Below are 23,955 nucleotides of genomic sequence, written 5' to 3'. Positions count from 1 at the left end.
TTGGGAGATGCTCAGTGAAAACCAAATAAATCTTTTTCATCGTTTGTTGACTGGAGATGAGACTTGGGTCTATCACAGAGATCCTGAGTCCAAAATGGAGTCAATGCAGTGGAAGCACAAGTCATCCCCACCCCAAAAAAATTCAAGACAAAAAAGTCTGCAGACAAATTAATGGCAGCTTTCTTCTGGGATGAAGGACTTTTGCTTCTGGAGTTCATGCCACACAAAAGAACCATAACCAGGGAGAGTTACGACAACACAAGATCGTTTTGCGGGAGTCAATCCAGGAGAAAAGACAAAGAAAACTGAGAATAGGCATGCTGCTTCTTCACAATACGACTGTGCACATGTCACAATCACAAGCTGCCATCTAGAGTCTTGGCCTGGTTCCCTCGGGTTATTTCCTGTTCCAAGTTTTGAAGAAATCTCTCCACGGACAGCGATTTTCAAGTAATGAAGATGTCAAGGAAGCTGTGATGTCCTGGTTTGAAGGTCAAACAAGAAGTCAATTGCAAGAAAAGTGGGGTTATAAGGGGACTCTACTGAAAAATAAAACAAAACTTTTTTGAAAACTTTCTTACTGAGGTAGAAAAATTATTGAATACCTCTCATATAGGCAACACCCTTTTGTGAGCATGCCTGGATTTGGGGCCCAAACTGGCAGGATCCCCTCCCCCTCCAGGCCAACTTCATGAGTCTCTTGTATGTGTGGCAATTTCCAACTGAGGTGGAAATTTAGTGGCCAAGATTTCTCTTCCTTTCCCCAGGAAAATTCCTAAGAGACACTTCTGTAATTTAACTTTTAGGATTTTCCAGTCCTGTTTATCTTTGACCTGCACTACCCTGACAAGTTTCAGAGATTAGAGAAAAGAAAAAAAAAATCGCTCTATATTCACTCTTTTGGAACCTCAGCCCTCTTCATACCATACCCTGTAACAGATTTTGTTTTATTAGTGAAGTATTTAGGTATAAGGAAAAATTAGGCTCTTACCTTCTAATTTTCTTTCTGTTAGCCTGTAGTTCCTTTACGGATACAGCTGGAGACTGAGATAAAACTTGTATATTAGTATAGCTTCCCCTCTACTAATCAAGTCTGCTGAATAGCAAAGCAGAACCTAAGAAAAGTCTTAACTGAAAACAGTAACAGACACTCCAAACAGGAGTGGAAAAAACATCTTTAAACAACTGTTGGAACATGTGTAGAACTGTATCTTGGAAAAAAAAACATCCCCACAGCTCACTAGCTAAGCTAGCTGAGCCATCGCCGCTGTTCTTAATTCTCCCCGGCCCTAGAAAAATACTAGAACCCGCAGAAAAATTCAAAATCTGCACACAAGCAAAAACTCGCAATCACTACACAAAGACAGATAGGGTGGGGAACAATACCTGTCTACAGGCTAACAGAAAGAAAATTAGCAGGTAAGAACCTAATTTTTCCTTCTATATCGCCTGGTAGACCGGAATAGTTCCTTTATGGATGGAACGTACCAAAGCAGTACCCATCAAGGGTGGGACTCCCGAAGGGCCAACACCAGAACACATTCACCAAATACCACGTCCCAACACGCTTGAACATCCACACGGTAGTGTCTGACAAAGGCTGCAGTTTGGTCTTCTCTGCATTCCTTGCAAATATCCACTGGAGGCACTAGGGAAGCCTCAAGAAGCTGTCTGGAATGAGCCTGAGTGGACACGGGACCTCCTGCCGCCAGCACATAAGCTTTACAAAGTGCTAACATAAATTCAGGGGGAAAGACCCCCAGTGGCTCCAAGGGATTCCCTGCCTCAGCAGGGGTCCCTGTTGTACCTTGCCCCTGTAATTCCAGAACAGGGATGTCACCTGAGGTAACTGAGATGACAGAGAAGGTTCCCACCGAAATTGGACCTGAAACCGCCAAAATCAGAGCTGCGACCTGCCATGTCTGAAAAGCCTGGGACTTTCCTGATGCTGAGGAACTGACAGATGCAAAAAGGGAATCCCTAGCCACTTCGGCGGCAAGAGAATCCTTTTTTCCCTGACTGTCGGCGGCTGGGGAACCCTCCATGTGGACGTCGGGGGAAGCCCAGGCTTCCTCGCGATCCGAAGCTGACTCACGAGGTTCATGCGGCGGGGTACCCTGGCTGCTGGCATCTGCTGTCGATGAGGCTACCCTACCGCTCCGACCTGCACAACGCTTGCATTGGCCGGCCGCAAGAACCTCGCGCCCGAAGCACAGTGAGCACTTTTTCCGAAAACCGCCCTAGCTGCAAGAAAAAGTGCCGGTTAGTTGAACAATAAAAAGGCAGTTTTAAAGGGAAATTAGCCTTTTAGACGGCACACCTCAGGATTTTTTTTTCTACAGAACAGACTCCACAGCTCTCAAAGCTGGAGGGCTGACCAACTAGGGGGCCAGGCTGCCAGCTGAGGCGCCTCTGCAAAAATATGGGAAGGTGGAGGAAGGTGGGGGGAAGGACCCAGCACGAGACCCGATGGGTTTAACACCCCCAAGGTTGGACGGATCCCCAAACAGTATCCATCCAAGCTCTATCCGGCACAAAATGGGGAACCAGGAGTCCAAAAACAAAGTTTCAACATTGCTGAGGGGGAGCCGAATTAGCCTTACTACTCTGCTACCGGAGACTGAGGAAGACTGGATTAGTAGAGGGGAACCTATACTAATATACAAGTTTGAGCTCATACCTCACTGCTACCAGCAGGGGGAGACTAATACCCATCCGTAAAGGAACTATACCGGTCTACCAGGCGATATAGAACGATTGTTTTATTATTATATATGTATCTCTTGTGATCTGCCTTGGACAACGGCAGACTAGAAATAACACCGTAAATTAAACTAATTATACAGCACAGAGGAAACATCCCCCTTCTCCCTCTAACAAAGAGGAGAGCAGAAAACCTCCTTCTATACTATCTCCTGGTTTTCTTTGCAATCAGTTCTTGTCCTAATAATACTATAGTACCTTTTAACTATACACCATCTCATCATTCTGCTCAACTGCCCATCACTGAAACACACCCAGCTTCCCTAGGACCACTTCACTTGCCCTCTCTAGGCATCAGGGTGAGGCATTTATTTGCCTTATCAAATATGCCTCCGTTTCCCTTGCATACAATCTGTATCTCTAACACACACTGATCATTTTATTTTTAGACACTATAAACAATTACATATACAAATGTACGATTTAGTGACCCCTTTTCTTACAGTAAGTTCAATAATTTGCATATGGCTGCACCCTTTCCCTAACACCACACTGAGGGATTAGAATATAGTCTTTCTCTGACTGGTCCTAGCCAGCCTCAACTGACAGCATGCTCTCATCAAAGCATAAGCCATGTCTTGACAACACCTCTTTATAAGGATTTTCATGTATACCATGATATAGAAACTTCATGGTATATAGGCATAGATGCACTAAAGTCAGAGATTGTCGCTAAACCTGTTTTCACAGCTTTGGCAACGATCAATTTTAACAACCGAATTCACAAAACAGCTCATTACTATTTTTTCCCCTCAATCACCCATTTTCCAATCTGGCCATGCAAATTAACTAAAACCCCATGAAAACTAGCCAAGCGATTCACTAACATCGCTTGACTAAGCAAAAAAAACAACCCAGGGGTTTTGACATCTGAGCCAATCAGTGCCTTAGGCTCCTCCCTGTAAATCACATGGTGCACCAGGGAGGGGAAGGCCCATCATTTTCGACCTGTGGGCCTTGGAGCTGGAGGGACCGTGCTTCCCTCCAGCTCCCAATGTCTACCAAAGATAGAGGGGGGAGGGGTTCAGGGGAGCATCTGGTAGCAGGAGGAAGTGGGCATCCCTCCTGCCTTTTTTTTTTCCAGGAGGAAGGGGAAGAGGGAGTGGGCATTCCTCCTGCCAGTTCTCATGGGGGAAAAAGGAGGGTGCAGGAACAGCATGGCAGGAGGGAATGGGAATCCTTCCAGCTGTTTTTGCTGCTGTAGGGTAGGGTGTTGGTTGGTTCCTGGTGCCAGGACATCGGGGAGGGTTTTTTTCCTTTTAGGTGGCAAACATTGTGTGTTTGTATGTAACATACACACACACACACACACAACATCTGTCCATTAAAAGAAAAAAAAAAAGGTTTCCTGCCCCTAACAGCTGAGTGGCAGGAGGCTTGTTTGCTCATTTGCTCGGGCCTCCCTTTGCCGGCTTTACACATATGTGAGAGTCACTCTCACACCAATCAATCGGAGAGAGGCGGGAATTATGAGGAACCTCCACGCGAATCATTTGCATGCAGTCTTTTTAGTACATCAATCGCTCTTCCACAATCGGTCAGAGAATTGGCCAACAGTGATCCGACTGGTATTGGCAATTATGTTTAGTGCATCCAGGCCATAGCTGGAAAAGGATTTCTCTCACAAAGGGCTGAGAAAATTTATTGGTGGCATTAGGCAGGTCAGCCAAAGATGACAAAAAGTGAACACACAAGGGTGAGGGCCTCTTCAATAAGGCCAGAAAGTTCACAACATACCATCTTTTACCTGAAAAGGACAGAAGTTTTTTTTGCTGACTGAGGTTTTGATAGACACTTCCAACCTCAGCCCAGCAGAGAACAGTTGGAGTATACAGGTAGAAGTTTAGAGTTAGTACAAAAATGCAGCCTCCAAATAATGCACAAATGAATTTTATTTTTCTCAAACTTTACATTTCTTTTTTAAATTTTGTTGAAAGCAGCAATATCAACGCTCTGCACCTGAAATTGAGAACATAAAAGGAGCTTTTAAAAACATGTGATGAGGGAAAACACTGCCAGGTTTAATGCCAGATAAAATAATGCCTGCAAATACTGGAGTATGCTTTTTTTGTAGCATCTTGTAAACGAATATATTGTACATTTCATTGGTTTAAAATTTACCTTAATGTAACTCACAATAGCAACGCAAAAAGGTTATATTAGTAAATTTCAGAAAGTCTGGGGACCATTAACAGATTTTTGTAATGAATGATTAACTTTTCCCATGATAAGATATTTGATTAGGGGGGGAAAGGGGTGGGTTTTACTTGTTATTATATAATACATGAGTATTTGAATAGTTTTCACAGTAAGGATGATTTTATGTATTATTGAATAGGGAGGGAGGGATGGGGGATTATTATATTCAATTAGAATGATTTAAATTTTAGATTTCTTACATAATATTTAAAATATTATAGAATATTAATTTGTAATGAAATGTTAAACTTTATGCTTATATGAGTCAGTCAAGTGTGTATCTTTATTTTGTTTTAAATTTTTTTATTCATTTTCATATATCAACAAGTGTAACATAGAAATTTAAAGAGATCACATAAAACATACACTTGAATTCCTTTCATGTATCACTGTAAATACAATATATTATTCTGTATTTATAAACAATAATACCTAAAATATCTGTATTACCTAATATGTATAATAATTGTTGTTAAAATTTAAACCCCTCTTTTCCCTCCCCTCCCAATACACATAACAATTATAATAAAAATAATGACAAATATTTTATGAGATAAATTAAATAAAATGAAACCCACCCCCTCCCTTCTTAATAAGAGTTTTATTATGGGAAAATGATTTCATTCATTACAGAAATCTGCTAATGGTCCCCATATCTTCTGAAACTTGCCAAAATAACCTTTGTGTTGCTAATACACGCTCCATTTTATATATATGGCATACGGAATTCCACCAAAAGTTATAGTTTAACCTATCATAATTTTTCCAGTTATATGTAATTTGTTGTACTGCTACCCCAGTCAATATAAATAAAAGTTTGTTATTGTTTGAAGAAATTTGACTCTTTGCTCTCATTGCTGTGCCGAATAAGATAGTGTGTATCTTTAAGTTCATATGAGTTTAATTGCTACACTTGTTGTAACATAAAAAAATGAATAAAGAATTTTTTTTTAAAAAAAATTTACCTTAATGCTTTTAGATCTACAAAGCCATGTTATAAATACAGCTATTTGATCATCCGATTTACCTTATTCCCTCAACAGAGACATGATAAATGAGACACCACTTAATTCTATTAATCTTAGTGCACACTACTAGCTGAGTCTACAAGTTTAGTGCCTAATGTGCATAGTGTGGGTCTGCAAGAGGGACATGGGGGGTCCCACATTCACCTACTGTAGATAACTTATAAAATACTATGTTACATGCTAAAATGCAACATTTAGGCACATACATTTACATTTTACCTGCCACTCACCAGGTGTACGCACTTGCGCTTAAATGACAACTTGCGCTCTAGTCTTTTTTTAAGTATATTTTTATTAACCACCATGAGTCAACTCTATGACGACACCTGGGAGCTGAGATGCAGTTAAATTGTGCTTAGTATCCGTCATTCTCTTGTCTATTTTTTGGCTCCCTGTACAGAATTACGCCCCAAGTGGGCAACGTCTTTTGTAATGCCAAATGTAGACTGCTTTTAACAAATAGAAAAGCCTAAAGGGCTTTACTGACTTCTGAGACAGCAAAGTTGCATACCTGTAATGGAAGTTTGTAAATGCAGCCACACTTACCAGTGACATCGTCTGATTAATCCAATGTGCTGGATCTTTTCTTTATCTAAGAAAGTCTTTTGGCTTACTGGGCATGTACTGGCTACCTAACCCCCCCTCCCCACACACACACACCATATTGAGCAAGCTGCTCCATTATGGTTCTCACACTTGATGCAGCTCCCCCTGGAGCAAACATATAGCAGGGCTGGAGGGTGAGTAAACGAGGCTGTATTTGTCTATGAAGATTACAGGAAAGCAACTTTACCTTCTTCTGAGACAAGCAGGAAAGATTCAAGCAGAGTATTTAATTTGTTTTCTATCCCATTTTGCTTTTGAGTCACTAGCTACCATAGAGATTCAGGGTAATTAGAAAGTTTCTTAGTAAGAAACAGGTTCCAGAGGACGGCTGAACATGTTCCGAGAGGGAGTGGTCCAAAAACATGAGGCACAGACCACACAACAGCTTTACAGATGCCCAGCAGGGGCAGGGGCTAGCTCTGAAGTGAGCAAATAAAGGAGACTGTAGCCCAGAGGCTATGAATGCCAATGTGTCCAGGCAGGTCCCTGTTGGCTTGCTTGAGGCAAAGGCCAAAGCAACCCAAGAGAATATAGTTCTCTTGGAGGCTGGAAGATCCATATTATTGGGGTTGAACTTAAACTAGATTCAGTATCGCTCAGGAAGTAGAAAGTTGCCCACCTACAGTCAAACGAGTGCAAGATCCTTTCTGCTGGTGGGGCTGAGGAAGGACGGATGGATGACTTGTCTGGTTATTATGAAAGTCCAAGATGACTTTTGGCTAGGTATTTCAGGCGAGTATGGTAGACTACTCTGTTGTGGAAGAACTGTATATAGGGAGAACAGATAACCAGAACTTGTTATTCACTAACCTGTCTTGATGAGGTGATGGCTGTGATAAAAAGACTACTTTCCAAATGAGGTATGGATGCAAGGCTTAGTGGTTCGAAGGGCACTTTGAAAGCATCCAAAACAACACTGAGGTCCATAAGAGTGTTGGGTTATGTAGAGAAAGGTGCACATGTATGAGTCATCTCATGAAATGAGACAAAAGGGTATGGTTTATTGAGATAAATCTGTTAATATGCTCATGGTAAGCCATGACTGCAAAGAGGTGATGCTATGCCAAAGTTGTCTTCAAATCTGAGTTGGAAAGATAGAGCAGATATAGGGAACAGGGCCACTGACAGGGTCTTGACTCCTTGTTTGAATCCAGTGAGCAAAGCAAGTCCTACTGCCCCAACTAGATTATTGTAATTCTCTATACTATGGAATCACAGGAAAATAACTAAAACACCTACAAGTACTCCAAAACACAACAGCAAGACTGATCTTCCAATCACACCGCTTTGAGAAGACTAGCCCACTGCTTCTCAAGCTATACTGGCTACCCATGAAGAAAAGAATCTATTTAGTCTGCATGATTCACAAGTTCATCTTCGGGGAAAACTCCAGATGACTAGTGGCCAACATACCGGTCTCGCACAACTTCCTTAATTCAAGGACCACACAGAAGTATAAAATACCATTCCCTTCCTCCCATGAAGTATGGAGGAAAAGGATATTCAACTCCACCTACAGGTTCCTAGGACCCCACATCTGGAATAGCTACCTACTCACTACCAGTTCAGGAAAGGAACAAACATATCTCTTCCCCCAATAGACTCTCTGTTGATTCCCTGTTGAAATTGCGGGATATAAGAAATTGTATTGTATTTAGATTGGTAGATTTCCCAGAACAGTGTCTTTATTTGTAGAATGCGAAGCAGCTTCTTGATTTTGATCCAGAAGAAGTCTTTAACTGTCGGGACAGGGCTGCTGTTTGAATAAGCATCATAATATTAATTTGTCTGATATATTTATTGAATTGCCAGCTGCACAGGATTTAGTTCAGCACTTTATACAAGCACTATTAAGTGTCTGATTCAAGATTCTTGTTGGCTGAATTGATTGGAGTTTTTCATTGAACAATCACTATAATAGTTTTTCATTGTATTATTATATTTTTATTAAATGCTATGATACAGATTATGATGTTGAGTGATATTGCACTTCACTTTAATGTTTAGTTTAACATTGTGCACTAAACAGTATAAGAGGTTTTTTTAAGGATCAATGATTGAAATCTGGAACTGATAAGTCTATTTCAATTCCTCATTAACCTGAGCAGGTTTCTGAGATCTTTTCCTCTCTTCCAATAACACTTGCTGTGAATGTAATTAGAAGCTTGTTGTTTTGAGCAGGTTGAAGGTTCAACTCCAAACCCCCACACTGCTCCTTGTGACCCTGGGCAAGTCACTTAGTCCTCCACTACCCCAGGTATATTAGACAAGACTGTAAGCCTGCCAGGATAATAGGGAAAGTGCTTGAGATTTGTAACCAATTCTGAGCTCCTTCGGGAGGATGGGCAAAAAAATTGAAGGAATGAATAAGACAACTTCATCAAGATTTGTCTGCAGATAGGAATCTTAATTAATTGTATTTCGCCGATTGTCCAGCTTTCTTCTGTTGTAAACCGCTTAGAAATTGTTTGATTATGGCGGTATAGAAGAATAAAGTTATGTCATGTTATCATATTGGGGTAAATCAGTGGAAAAAAATGTTTCAAATATTCAAGTGATACTTTCTTTAGCTAGAAACAGAATTCCTAACTACAGAAAAAAATATGAATGTAACAAGTGACTCCTGTCCAGAAAATTAACTTACATAATCATCAAACTTGGTGATCTCATCCTCAAGCATGTCAGTTCCAACCTTGTCATCCTCCACCACACACTGTATCTGGAGCTTCCTAATGCCGTAGCCAACAGGAACCAGCTTGGAGGATCCCCAGACCAGACCATCCATCTGAACCGTTCGCACACATTCCTCCACTTTAGCCATGTCTGTCTCATCGTCCCACTGAGGAAAGAAAGCATGACTTATATGATTTGTATTCTTCCCCTGGAATGTAAAAACAGTGATTTGCAGACTTCTACGGTCTATGTCCCAAAAACTGCAAAGACTGACCAGAATCAGGTATTTTATATCAAATTCATTGTTGGTTTAACCATGAATTGATGAGTGTGAATGATGGGCAGACTGGATGGACCATTCCGACATTTATCTGCAGTTATCTTATGCTGCGCATCCCTGTGACACCTTAAATTTGTATTCTTTATTTAACTCAGACTTTTAGATATTTCATGTACTTATGCATTTGTTGAAACTTTTTATATGTACTTTTCTAGACCGACTCCTTCACCTTGAGGCAGGCTTCCTATAGGAGGCCGAAACATGAACTGTGTCAGGTCATAAAAGGACAAGGACATTTTATTCATGTATTGGTTTTTTATTTGTGTTTACAATCAACTAAACTAAACATTAGGTTTGTATACCGCGCCATCTCCGCAAGCTTAGAACTCGGCACAGTTTACAGAGTTAGGAGGAAAGGAATTACAATGAAGGGTTATAGGAGAGGAACTAAGAAGATAGAGAGGGACAAGGATACCAGAGAGCGGGAGGTGATTAGATTTTTGAAAAGAGCCAAGTTTTCAAGTGTTACCTGGAAGGAAAGGGCCTGAAATAAAGATGGGCTTATACTATCGTCCGCCCGGGCAATCCGGAGATATTGATGAAGAAATGGAAGCCGAGATGAAGCGAGAATCCAAAAGCGGTAACACGGTTATTATGGGAGAGTTCAACTACCCCGGGATAGACTGGAGTCTTGGAAGCTCAAATTGCACTAGGGAGACAGAATTTTTAGAGGTTATACAAGATTGTTTCATGGAGCAGCTTGTCAGAGAACCGACGAGAGGAAATGCCACTCTGGATCTAATCCTAAATGGGTTAAGGGGACCTGCTAAAGAAGTAGAGGTAGTGGGACCGTTGGGAAACAGCGATCATAATGTGATCAAGTTCAAGGTTGAGGTAGGAATACCGAAAGGAAAGAGAACCATAGCGACAACTTTAAACTTCAGGAAAGGAAACTACGAAGCAATGAGGGAAATGGTAAGGAAGAAACTTAGGAACACTTCAAAAAAATGGCAAACGGTAGAACTTGCCTGGTCTTTTCTCAAGAACACGGTGAGCGAGGCGCAAAATCTATATATCCCCAGATTCAGAAAGGGGTGCAAAAAGAGTCGAATAAAGGACGCGGCGTGGATAACCAAAACAGTGAAGGAAGCGATAGGCAATAAGAAAAATTAATTCAGGAAATGGAAAAAGGACAAAACTGAGGGGAACTGGAAAGAGAACAGGAAGTATCAAAAAGAATGTCACCGAGTGGTTCGAAATGCCAAAAGAGAGTATGAAGAGAGGCTAGCCAGGGAAGCACAACATTTCAAACCGTCCTTTAGATATGTTAAAGGGAAGCAACCGGCTAGGGAGGATGTGGGACCGCTGGACGACGGTGACAAGAAGGTAGTGGTGAAGGAGGAGAAAGAAGTGGCAGAAAGACTTGACGCGTTCTTTTCATCTGTATTTACAAACGAAGACACATCCAACATTCCGGAACCTGAGCAATTCTTCAATGGGAATCAGGCAGAAAAATTAACAACCATGGAAGTGAGCCTTGAAGATGTACACAGGCAGATAGATAAATTAAAAACAGACAAATCCCCGGGTCCGGACGGAATCCATCCAAGGGTTCTGAAGGAATTAAAGGAGGAGATAGCGGAACTACTGCAGCAAATTTGCAATCTATCCCTGAAAACAGGCGTGATCCCGGAGGACTGGAAGATAGCCAATGTTACGCCCATCTTTAAAAAGGGATCAAAAGGAGACCCAGGAAATTACAGACCGGTAAGTCTGACCTCGGTACCGGGGAAAATGGCAGAAACACTGATAAAAGAAAAAATTGATGAACATTTTGAAAGAAACGAACTTCTGATAACCAGCCAACACGGTTTCTGCAAGGGAAGATCTTGCCTAACAAACTTATTGCACTTCTTCGAAGGAATTAACAAACGGATGGACAATGGAGACCCCATAGACATCATATATCTTGATTTCCAAAAAGCCTTTGACAAGGTGCCCCATGAACGCCTACTCCGGAAACTGAAGAACCATGGGGTGGAAGGAGATGTACATAGATGGATCAGAAGCTGGTTGGCGGGTAGGTAGATGGTGGGAGTGAAGGGCCACTACTCGGACTGGAGGAGGGTCACGAGTGGGGTCCCGCAGGGCTCAGTACTAGGGCCGCTGCTATTTAATGTATTCATAAATGATCTGGAAACAGGGACGAAGTGTGAGATAATAAAATTTGCAGATGACACCAAACTATTTAGCATAGCTCGGACTAAAGAAGATTGTGAAGAACTGCAAAGGGACTTGAACAAACTAGGGGAATGGGCAACGAGATGGCAGATGAAGTTCAATGTTGAGAAATGTAAAGTATTACATGTGGGAAACAGAAACCCGAGGTACAACTATATGATGGGAGGGATGTTTTTAAATGAGAGTACCCAAGAAAGGGACCTGGGGGTGATGGTGGACTTGACAATGAAGCAGACGGCACAGTGCGCAGCGGCTGCTAAGAAGGCAAATAGAATGCTAGGCATCATCAAAAAGGGTATTACAACCAGAACGAAAGAAGTTATCTTGCCATTGTATCGAGCGATGGTGCGTCCGCATCTGGAGTACTGCGTCCAATATTGGTCGCCGTACCTTAAGAAGGATATGGCGATACTCAAGAGGGTTCAGAGGAGAGCGACACGTCTGATAAAAGGGATGGAAAACCTTTCATACGCTGAGAGAATGGAAAAACTGGGATTTTTTTCCCTGGAGAAGAGAAGACTTAGAGGGGATATGATAGAGACTTACAAGATCATGAAGGGCATAGAGAGAGTAGAGAGGGACAGATTCTTCACACTTTCAAAAAATAAAAGAACAAGAGGGCATTCAGAAAAGTTGAAAGGGGACAGATTCAGAACGAATGCTAGGAAGTTCTTCTTTACCCAGCATGTGGTGGACACCTGGAATGCGCTTCCAGAGGGCGTGATAGGGCAGAGTACGGTACTGGGGTTCAAGAGGGAATTGGACAATTTCCTGCTGGAAAAGGGAATAGAGGGGTATAGATAGAGGATTACTGCACAGGTCCTAGACCTGTTGGGCCACCGCGTGAGCGGACTGCTGGGCACGATGGACCTCAGGTCTGACCCAGTAGAGGCATTTCTTATGTTCTTATGATTGGAAGGAGCTTGAATTTCTGAGCGGGGGTGTGAGGTTGTTCCAGAGTTCTGTGGTTCTAAAGGGGAGGGATATTCCAAGTTTTCCTGCGCGGGATATACTTTTATAGAGGGGAATGATAATTTCAGTTTTTGGAAGGGTCTGGTGGAGTGGGGGTTTGAGGAATTCCAAAAGAGTGGGATAACGGGAGGAAGGATGCCATGTAGGATCTTGAAGGCTAAGCAGGCACATTTAAAGAGGACTCTGGAGTGTACTGGAAGCCAGTGAAGCTTGGAGAGGAGTGGGGAGACGTGATCGAACTTGCCTTTTGCGAAAATAAGCTTAGCCGCGGCATTCTGAATTAGCTGAAGTCTATGTAGGTTTTTCTTAGTTAGGCTTATATAGATGGAGTTGCAGTAATCCAGTCTAGAGAGGATGGTGGATTGAACAAGGACGGCGAAGTGAGAATGATGAAAGCAGGATCTCACTTTCCTCAGCATATGAAGGCTAAAGAAGCATTTTTTTACCAAGGAGTTGAAGTGATCTTTGAAGGAGAGGGAGGAGTCTATGACGATGCCTAGGACTTTGCTTGAAAACTCAAGCTGAAGAGTGGGGCCGGAAGATAGTAGGATGGAGGTGGGTAAATGATCTAATGATGAGCCGAGCCAAAGTAATTTTGTTTTGGACTCATTCAGTTTCATTTGTACAGATTGGGCCCAGGATTGGAGGTTCATTATACATGCGGATATGTTCTCAGTGAGGTTGGTGAAGTTTGAGTCGGTCTCGAGGAGGATGAGGATGTCGTCAGCGTAGGTGTAGAGAGCTTCTAGGGGGGATAGATGAAGGAGTTTCAGAGAGGACATGTAGATGTTAAACAGGATAGGAGAGAGGGGTGAGCCTTGCGGGACTCCACATATCGGCTTCCGGGGGGGGGATGAGGTACCGTTTATGTTAACGGTGTAGGAGCGGAAGCGTAGGAATTTCGAGAACCAATCTAGGACTGTGGAGCTTACGCCTATTTCAGAGAGTTGGAAGATTAAGATATCGTGATGGACGATGTCGAAAGCTGCGGAGAGGTCGAATTGTAGAAGAACAGCGAATTTGTTGCGAGAATGGAGTTGTTGCACCTTAGAGATTAGTGAGGCCAAAAGGGATTCGGTGCTGAAGTTGGGTATGAAGCCGAATTGGTGGGGTAGGAGAATAGAGAATCTTTCTAGGTAGGATGAGAGTTGAGTGGATATGATAGATTCTAACAACTTGGTTAGGAGAGGAATATTTGCTATTGGACGGTAATTGATGGTATGGAGGGGTCAAGATCGGTCTTTTTCAGTAGAGGGGTCAATGCAATATGTCCCATATCGGAGGAGAAAAGGCCCGATGTTTGCCAAGGCTGACGTGCAGAGTCCCATTCCCTACTTGTTGTCTTGTTCTGTATTGATTTACGTGGGGTTGTCTCACCTGGCTTTTGTTTTCTATGTTTTAATCCACATGTTCATTCTGGATGGCGTGGAAACTGACCCTGGATGGATATATACTTGAATATAAACAGATTTTGTGGCCATAAATGTGCCCCCCACCCCAGATGACCAGCACTTCTCCATTGCTCTTCCTGGATGAAGCAGACATGGTTCCTGCCCTTTCTGAAACAGAGATGCTCAAGGCTCCGCACCAGCCCAGCACACAGTATCGACATCAGCTTCAGCCAGAAGAATATTGGTAAGAGTAATGGAGACGTGCTGGATACTGGGCAAGATGGAGGACGGAAGTGTCAGTAAGAGCCATGCTGGTCCGGGGCTGGAATATACATTAACCCTTTATTTGGCATTGTTGCTCAGTAGCAACATGTGTTTCTTTGGCTCCTTTGGGAGATCTGCATCTCCAAATGCCTGTTACTTGGCACTGTTGTTGGCGTTCAACATCAAGCTACGTAAAACAGCCGTTTCACAATCTGATAATTAAAGAGTTAATGAGCTGTCTAATGTGACAAAGTTGGCACAAGAGGGGACTTGTAAACAGGTAAAGCAGAGAGATGGGTTAGCATCCTCTTCCCAACATTGTTGAGGAGGCTCGCTTGTCTATTAGTATTAAGAGAAAGTAAAAATTGGAATGGGATCTCTATTGGTCCTCCCGATCTTCTTCTACTACACAGCCCTTTGGACCCCGTTACACTCACACCTAATCTGCTTTTTCAAAAAAAAAAAAAAAAAGAGTATGTATTGGATCCTCCCAGAGCCCACTGAAAATATACCAGATTGGTTCTGGTTAGAATGGAGACTCATGTTTCCTTTACGTCTGAGTCATGTTATCAGTATTCAAATGCCAAGGCTATATAAGGAACACAAAATATTTGTTGATATCTGGAAAACTATAAGGTATATAAGTAACCTAACTCCTATTCCAATAACTAAATCAACGACTCAAACAATATGGCTAAACCCAAAGATCAAGGTTGGCGGTTTTAAAATTATCTGGAAACATTGGATGATTGCTGGAATTCGTATTTTAGAGGACGTAATGAATAAAGGTAAACTGCTTGAGTTTTCACAATTGCAAAATAAATTTGGTTTAAATAAATCACAATATTTCAGATGGTTGCAATTGAAGCAGGCCATTCAAGTAGGGTTCCCTGAATGGAAAAACCTTAATAATTATCATAGTATGGAATTCTTATGTTTTCAGATAGATTCCATGGGTCACCAGGCCGCAATGTGGTATAAATTAATATCTGGATTCGTAAATAAAAAGAAAAAAAATGGTCTTAGAGATATTTGGAGCATTGAGATTAAGCATCAGATTAATGCATCTCAATGGCCACGACTTTGGTCTTGGAGATTAAGGTGTACATTGTCAGCTTCTATGAGACAAACTTGGTTTTTTATTTTACATAGAGCTTTATGGACCCCTACACGTTTACATAGAATTGATAGCTCTAAGTCTAATAGATGCTGGCATTGTCATCTTGAACCAGGGACATTAGATCATCTTTTATTCTATTGTCCATTCATATTAATATTTTGGAAATCAATTTGGCCTCAAATTAATAGGATGTTAGAAAATCCGGTAGCCTTGACATATGATACGATTTTGTTTGGTACTGCAATGAGAGCTCGGAGTCAAATTTCGTCAAATAATAATAAACTTTTATTTATATTGACTGGAGTAGCAGTTCAACAAATTACACATAACTGGAAAAATTGTGACAGATTAAATTATAACTTTTGGTGGAACTCAGTTTGCCATATATAAGATGGAGCGTACATTTGCAACACAAAAAGGATATATCGATAAGTTCAAGAGGATTTGGGGACCATTAACAGATTTTTGTAATGATTGATTTAATTTTTTCCCATAATAAGATAATGGTTAAAGGAGAGAGGGTGGGAGGGGGTAAGGTTTTTATTCTTTTTATCATAAATTATAAATAATTTATCATAATAGATGTTATTTTATGTGAAACTAAAAAAATAAAGGGAGGGAAAAGGATTCATAATTAAATAATAATTGATAAAATCATTAAATTTTATATGATGTATAAAATTATAATAAGGATAATATAATATATGTTTTATATAAAGTATATTATGGAGATATCAAGTGTATTTTTAAGATAAGTGTATGAAAATTTATGACACACTTGTTGTTATATGAAAAAATCAATAAAAATGTTAAACAAGAATGAAAATGTGATATACTGTCTTTTTATGTGGGACATATCTTGAACTGACAGTATTTTGCAGAATTTGGCTACATTGAGAGTGCCTTGCTTTCAGTCACATTTATATAATACTAGTCTTTAAGCCCGTTACATTAACGGGTGCTAGAATAGATATGAGAGTCTGTCTTTCTTTCTTTCTGTTTCTCTCTTTCCTCGGCTGTCCACCACCACCCCTTGCCTGCTCCCCCCGTGTCCAGCAGTAGCCCTTCTCCCTTCCTTTTACCCTCCCCCTGTCCAACAGAAGCCCTTCTCCCTTCCTTTTACCTCCCCCCCTGTCCAGCAGCACCTCTTCCCTGCTCCCAAACCACCGTTCCTACCCTCCCCTCCATCCCAGCTTCCTGGTCTCTTCTGGCCCACCGGTATGAACCGCTGCCACTGCTCTTCATTCGCGTCTGCCCTCCCTCTTCAAAGCAGCCTGCTGATGATCGCCGGCTGGCTGTAGCGAACCTCACAGGCTGCTCTCCACCTCGGTAGCACGTTCTCTCTGACGCGATCCCGCCCCTCCTCTGATGTACGGGATCGCGTCAGAGGGAACATGCTACCGAGGTGGAGAGCGGCCTGCGAGGTTCGCTACAGCCAGCCGGCAATCCTCAGCTGGCTGCTTTGAAGAGGAGGACAGACGCGAATGAAGAGCAGCAGTGGTGGCAGTGGTTTGTGCCGGCGGGCCAGATTTACTACCCTGCTGGCCAGATTTTGACATGTCAAGACTTACAGTGAGTGAGGACGGGACTGGGGAGTCGCCGGCGTATTCTCTGCCTCCTTGCATCCGTGGTCGCCATTTCAAACTCTGCTTGCGCAGAGGAGCCAGAAAACTGCCACAGGCTTCTTTTACTGGCACAGAGCTAGGGATCACAGATGCAGGGATCACGAAGTTTGAAGTACGCATGCGTACTTAGGGTTTTATTATAGTAGATTATCTCCACTCAGAATGGGATGAGGTTCAGTCATACTTAAAATGAAAGCAGACCTCATACAACTAAACAAATACTGTTTAACCATTTGGTGGTATACTGTGCTCTATTTCCCCTGTCTACCTCTAGTGCAGGTCACTATCTGGATGCTAAAGTGTTGATGGACATTAGTGCAAAACTCTCACCGGCTTGACATCAAGAAGAATAGACGACTTGGCAATCAGTCCAGGTTTTTTGGATTTCTTCTCTGAATACTGACGCAACCTCTCTTCTCGAATTCTAGCAGCTTCTTCATCTTCCTCTTCATCACTACCAAACAGGTCAATATCATCATCATCTTCATCTTCATCCTCAACAGCAGCAGTTGCGCCAACTACTTCAATTTTCTTTATTGAAGCAGCAGCAACGACCTTTGAAAGAATTCACAGAAATGAGCGTAAAAGCCCCCAAACAAAACAAGGAATACACCGACCCACCCGCAATTAACAGAATGCACAGTCTTTCTCTGGAAGAGGAGACCTGCTAACTTCCAATTACCAACAAAGTATCAATGTGGTCATAGAGGGCAAGCACTAAATTCTTTGCAGTTGATGGAAATTTTTTTTTAGGATGATTGTTTAATCAAATACACAGCTTATCAGAACATATATCATAACCTAGAGTGGGGCAACCTGTCGTCTACCACTGAATTTTGTGTGGCACACAAGATCATGAGCTCAATGATCATTACTCAATACTATAAACCCCTGCATCCTTGTAATCATTTGGATTTGAATGCAACTCGCTTGAAAACGTTGCTGTTTAAGCCCACTGAAATAGCTACTTCAGTGGTTCATGCCTAGCCACTTCACAAAGGGAAGGAAGAACAACGTTCTCTTGGGTAAACTGAACCAAAGGAAAATCATAGGTGAGAACGGAGACAAGAATGTAAAATTAATCAAATATTAAATACAAAATTTCCATTCATTAATATAAATTGATTCAAACAACAGAAGTTATAGCCTCGCAGTCTTCTTAAGTCACTATATAGTACTGTACCAGGGGCTGAAGGGTCGCCGCTACTGCAGGGGCATGCGAGGTAGACGATGTCTCCAGTACCTTCACACGAGTTTCCAGTTTAGAGATTGCTAGCTGAAGATCTTCCACAACTAGAAAAAGGAAAGGGGAAGTGACTACTTAGTAACCTAGGCTTTTATCCGAATACTGCATCTGAGAAAACAGCTCGGAGCTTCTGAGCCCAGCAAGCAGTAGAATAAATAGCAACACAGTAGTATTGTGGTAGAAGAGCCATTCATGAACAGGCTCTGCTAGAAATGGATTGCCTTTATTTATATGAGGCTTATCTAATGAAGTAAAAGGTTCTGAAGTCCTTTATTTGCAAATACAGTGGTACATTGTAAATTGAACGATTGGCTGATACGCTATTATGCACTCCTCATCCTATCTTAGTTTTAGAAAATTAGTAAAAACGAATCTGTTCAACCGATTTGTAACCTAAGATGTATAGTTATTCTCTCTCCTATTCTGTATACATGTATCTGATGATTTCACATTGTGACTATTTCTTGTGACTGTTTCTTGTAAACCACCTCAAACTATTATGGCTTTGGCGGTATATAAGAATAAAATTATTATTATTATTACCTTCGTTTGCAAGCATAATTTGTTCCAGAAGCATGCTCGTATTCCAAAGCGCTTTCCTATCAAAGCAAATTTCCCCATAGGAAGTAATGGAAACTCAGATTCGTTCCATACCCCAAAAACAAGCCTATCCTGACTTTAGATAAACCAAACTATCTCTGTAAAACCTTTATGATGCAGCAAAAAAAAAAAAAACAAAAAAAACACCCAACAATAGAGTGACTTTTTTTTCTTATTGCTAAAAGAAATGGCTTCCTGTCACCTATCATCTCCCTTAAAAGATCGCTATCCTGGTTGGCTTGTTTGTGCATGCACTGCGCTTATGTTGTGCATGAGTGACGTGCTTGTTTATCGAGACAACGCTAGTTTTGCAAGTTTAAATTTTCTGGAGTGTTTTGTTCGTATTGCAAAACACTCGCAAACCGTGTTACTTGCAAACCAAGGTTTGATTGTATTATTCATTGCAATGATAATCATTACAGACATTCGATTAGAAGATGGTGACGCACCAATCACTTTATTCTTTTTTTTTTTTTTAATTCTTTATTCATTTTATATTTTACATCAAGTGCACAGAAAATAACAATTTAATTTAATACATCACTTGAAATTCCACAAATTTTCTCATTAAATAAGATTTATCCCCTTCCCTCCCACCATACTAATATCAAATAATACATATAATATAATTCTTTCCTTCCCTTCATAACAAATAATGAAAATCAAAAACCCACCCCCTCCCCATACTTTCATTTATGTTAATCAGGGAAAAATATCTATTCATTACAATAATTTATTAATGGCCCCCACACATCCTGAAATTTATTAAAATATCCTTTTTGAACAGCTAATGCTCTTTCCATTTTATAAATATAACACACTGATCTCTACCAAAAACTATAATTCAATCTGTTCCAATTTTTCCAATTATACGTTATTTGTTGAATGGCAACTCCTGTCAGAATCAGAAAAAGTTTATTATTTTTGGAAGATATTTGGCTCTTAGCTCTCATAGACATGCCAAATAAAACTGTGTCATACGATAATGCCACATGATTCTCTAGCAAGCAATTTATTGGGCCCCAAATCGACTTCCAAAATGCCAAAATAAATGGACAATAAAACAATAAATGATCTAAAGTCCCCGCATCGAGATGACAATGCCAACATTTATTAGACTTAGAGCAATCCAGAATGCTCTATGCAACAGGAAGAACCATGTTTGCCTCATAGATGCAGACATTGTACATTTCATCCTCCAAGACCAAATTCGTGGCCATTGAGATGCAGTAATTTGATGCTTAATCTCAATGCTCCAAATATCTCTAAGTCCAGTTTTTGGTTTTTTATTTATATATCCAGATAATAATTTGTACCACTGTGCGGCCTGGTGCCCCAGGAAGTCTGCCTGAAAGCATAAGAACTCTAAACTAAATTGATTATTAAGATTTTTTCCATTCAGGGAACTCCGCCTGAATAGCCTGCTTCAGTTGCAACCACCTATAACTTTGTGATTTATCAAGGCCGAATTTATGTTGCAAGTGTGAAAAATCAAGCAGTTTACCATTAGATATAACATCATCTAACGTGCATATACCTGCTTTTATCCAATACTTCCAGACAATCTTAAACCCGCCAATTTGAATCTTGGAGTTCAGCCATATAGTTTGATTTGTAGATTTTTTAATTGGAATAGGTGTTAAATTGTTTACATATCGTAAAGTTTTCCATGTATCTATTAATATTCTGTTTTCTTTATACACTCTAGGCATTTTGATACTAAGAACATGGCCGAGCCTGAGAGGAAATAAGAGCTGCCATTCCAACCCCAACCAGTCTGGGAGCTTTTCCATGAGCTCTGGGAGTACCCAATACATACCCTGGCACATAATATAGGCTTGATGATACCTATAGAAATTGGGAAAATTTACCCCTCCCTCTGCAATTGGCTTTTGTAAAGACACTAAGGCAATTCTAGAAATTTTACCCAGCCAAACAAATTTTGTAAGAATACTATTTAATTTTTTATAAAAAGACCCCTGAAAAAAAACTGGTATCATACCCATTTGGTAACAAACCACAGGCAAAATCATCATCTTAATAGTATGAACTCTCCCCCTACAAGACAGATGTAAAGGATTCCATTGCTCACACAATTCTGTTACCTTCTGCAATAAAAATTTTTCATTCACTTTCATTGTTTCTTCTAGCGTGTTTTTTATCCAAATACCTAAATATTTTATTCCTTCCTCTCTCCATAAAAAGGGAAATGAATCAAATAAACCTTTTGTGCAACGTACATTTAGAGGAAGAACTTCTGATTTATTCCAGTTTATTTTATAACCTGAAAATTTCCCAAATTTATCTATCAATTCGAGCAAATAAGGAATTCCTCAAATGAAGGACTTTATATACCCTACCAGAATACAGAATACCCTGTATCTCCTTCACTTGCTGAATAGCTAATAACAAGGGTTCTAATACTATATCAAAAAGTAAAGGAGACAAGGGGCAACCTTGTCTAACCTCCCTTGTAAATTTAAACGCTCTGAGAAATTATTATTAATATACAATCTAGCAACAGGGGAACTATACAATGTTTGAATCATTTGTACAAATCCTGGACCTATACCAAACCAATCCATAGCCTGATACATGAAGGTCCATTCCACCCGATCAAAGGCCTTCTCTGCATCTAAGGATACAGAAAAGGACGGATCTTTCATGGCTTTTGTAAAATATAACATATGAAAAGCCAACCTGATATTATTGGAAGAATATCTCTGAGCAACAAACCCTGTTTGGTGCATACTAACTATATAAGGGAGAGACTTAGCCAAACTTAAAGCCAAAAGTTTAGCCATAAGTTTTCCGTCTACATTAATTAAAGAAATAGGCCTGTAGTTTGAAATCAATGTAGGATCTTTATTTGGCTTTGGCAAAACTATAGTTAACGATTCTGCCATAGTACCTGAAATGCAACCTTTAGTTAGTTGAGCCTGATATAAATTTAGCAAATGGGGTAATAGGGTAATTTGGAATGTTTTATAGAATTCTACAGTAAAACCATCAACACCTGGAGCAGTCCCTACTCTAAGGGACTTCAACGCTGTTTGTAATTCTTTTAATGATATAGGCTCTTCTAAACTTCCTTTTATATGATCAGGAATTTTTGGACCCTTAATTAATTCTAAAAATTCTAAACCATCTTTTTCTCTATCTAAATGAGGCTCAGAAGAATAAAGGGCTTTATAAAAATTTAAAAATCACTTTATTCTGTTAAAAAAAACCAAACACCAGTTATAATAAGTTACTAATAAATGGTGTCGTTTCCATTTCATGCTCTTCACCATTCACGTGCATAGAGTTGTGCACGTTAGTTAAGTTACTCATCTGTAAAAGGTATTCTCCAAGGCCAATAGGCCAATATATGTTTTTGAGTGGAAAATATGAAAAAGGATCTGCAAAAGTTAGAAGAATGGTCTAATATCTGGCAACTAAAATTCAATGCAAGAAATGCAGAGTAATGCATTTGGGGATTAGTAATCAGGAGCCGTATGTGCTGGGAGGCGAGAGGCACGGATTGGGAGAGGGACCTTGGGGTGATAGTGTCTGAAAATCTAAAGGCAAAGAAACAGTGTGACAAGGCGGTGGCTGTTGCCAGAAGGATTCTAGGCTATATAGAGAGAGGCACAGCCAGTAGAAGAAAGAAGGTGTTGATGCCCCTGTACAGGTCATTGGTGAGATCCCACTTGGAGTATTGTGTTCAGTTTTGGAGACTGTATCTGGCAAAGGACATAAGATGACTTGAAGCGGTCCAGAGGACGGTGACGAAAATGGTAGGAGGATTGCACCAAAAGATGTAGGGGGGGGGGAGATTGGAAGCCCTGAATATGTATACCCTAGAGAAAAGGAGGGACAGGGGAGATATGATTCAGACGTTCAAGTACTTGAACGGTATTAATGTAGAACAAAATATTTTCCAAAAAAAGGAAAATGGTAAAATCAGAGGGCAAAATTAGAGGTTGAGATGTAATGTAAGGAAATTCTTTACGGAGAGGGTGGTTGATGCCTGGAATGCGCTCCTGAGGGAGGTGGTGGAGAGGAAAACTGACAGAGTTCAAAAAAGCATGGGATGAACCCAAAGGATCTCGAATAGAAAATAATGGTATATATTGAAGAACTAAGGTCAGTACTGGACAGACTTGCACAGTCTGTGTCCCGTATATGGCCATTTGGTTTAGGATGGGCTGGGGAGGGCTTCGGCAGCTGGGATGGTTTAGATGGGCTGGAGTCCTGGCACAATCGACTTCATGTGCTTTTATTGTTAGAACGTAACTTGGCTTGAACCACCCCTAAGAGGACAAAATTATTTCTTGCCATCTGGCTCCCCTATATTCAATCTTTGAATCCTAGGGCTTGCAGCGATATTTTCAATGTTCTTTGAAGATGAACCTTTCTTTTTCCTTTCTCTCTTGTGTTCGTTCTTGTTTCTTCATACTTGAGGTAGGGACTTTGGATCATTTACTGTACTATTTGTCCCTTGACACTTGGGTTTTGGAGATCCATTTGGGGTCTAGTGAGTAAGATGTTGGAAAATACAGTGGCATTGTCATACGATACCATGCTATTTGGCACGTTAATGAGGGCTAAAAGCCAAATATCTTCCCAGAATAATAAACTTCTCTTTATTATAACTTAAGAGAAACTGGAAAAGTTGGGATCAGTTAAATTATACTTTCTGGTGGGAATCTCTATGCCACACGTTTAAATTGGAACGTATGATTGCTATACAGCAGGGACATTATAGAAAGTTTATGGCTGTTGAGCAAAATGAAATCGATAGGGTTAGGAGAAACACTAACTACTTGGGTCAATGATTGGCTAAGTGGAAGACTTCAAAGGGTAATGGTTAACGGTACCCTCTCTAAAACATCGGAGGTGACCAGCGAAGTACCGCAGGGTTCAGTCCTGGGCCTACTCCTTTTCAACATATTCATAGGGGAT

At 40.7% G+C, this 23,955-nt stretch overlaps 1 protein-coding gene across 2 annotated transcripts in view; it reads right to left on the bottom strand.

Moving 5' to 3' along the window:
* Positions 1-4,637: 4,637 nt before the first annotated feature.
* The window catches only part of EEF1D (eukaryotic translation elongation factor 1 delta), a 98,659-nt gene continuing 79,341 nt past the window's right edge, over positions 4,638-23,955 (bottom strand). For both annotated transcript variants that reach the window (XM_033933042.1, XM_033933043.1), the window contains 4 exons: positions 18,346-18,455; positions 17,493-17,717; positions 9,241-9,435; positions 4,638-4,722 (listed from right to left, as the gene is read on the bottom strand). In XM_033933042.1, coding sequence (XP_033788933.1) covers positions 4,684-4,722; positions 9,241-9,435; positions 17,493-17,717; positions 18,346-18,455 — 569 coding nt within the window. In that variant the 3' untranslated portion in view covers positions 4,638-4,683. The remainder of the gene's footprint in view (positions 4,723-9,240; positions 9,436-17,492; positions 17,718-18,345; positions 18,456-23,955) is intronic.

This window comes from Geotrypetes seraphini, chromosome 2, assembly GCF_902459505.1.
Source record: "Geotrypetes seraphini chromosome 2, aGeoSer1.1, whole genome shotgun sequence".
NCBI classification, from domain to species: Eukaryota; Metazoa; Chordata; class Amphibia; order Gymnophiona; family Dermophiidae; genus Geotrypetes; species Geotrypetes seraphini.
The sequence above is the reverse complement of the archived record's forward strand: the minus strand, read 5'-3'. Positions and strand labels throughout refer to the sequence as shown.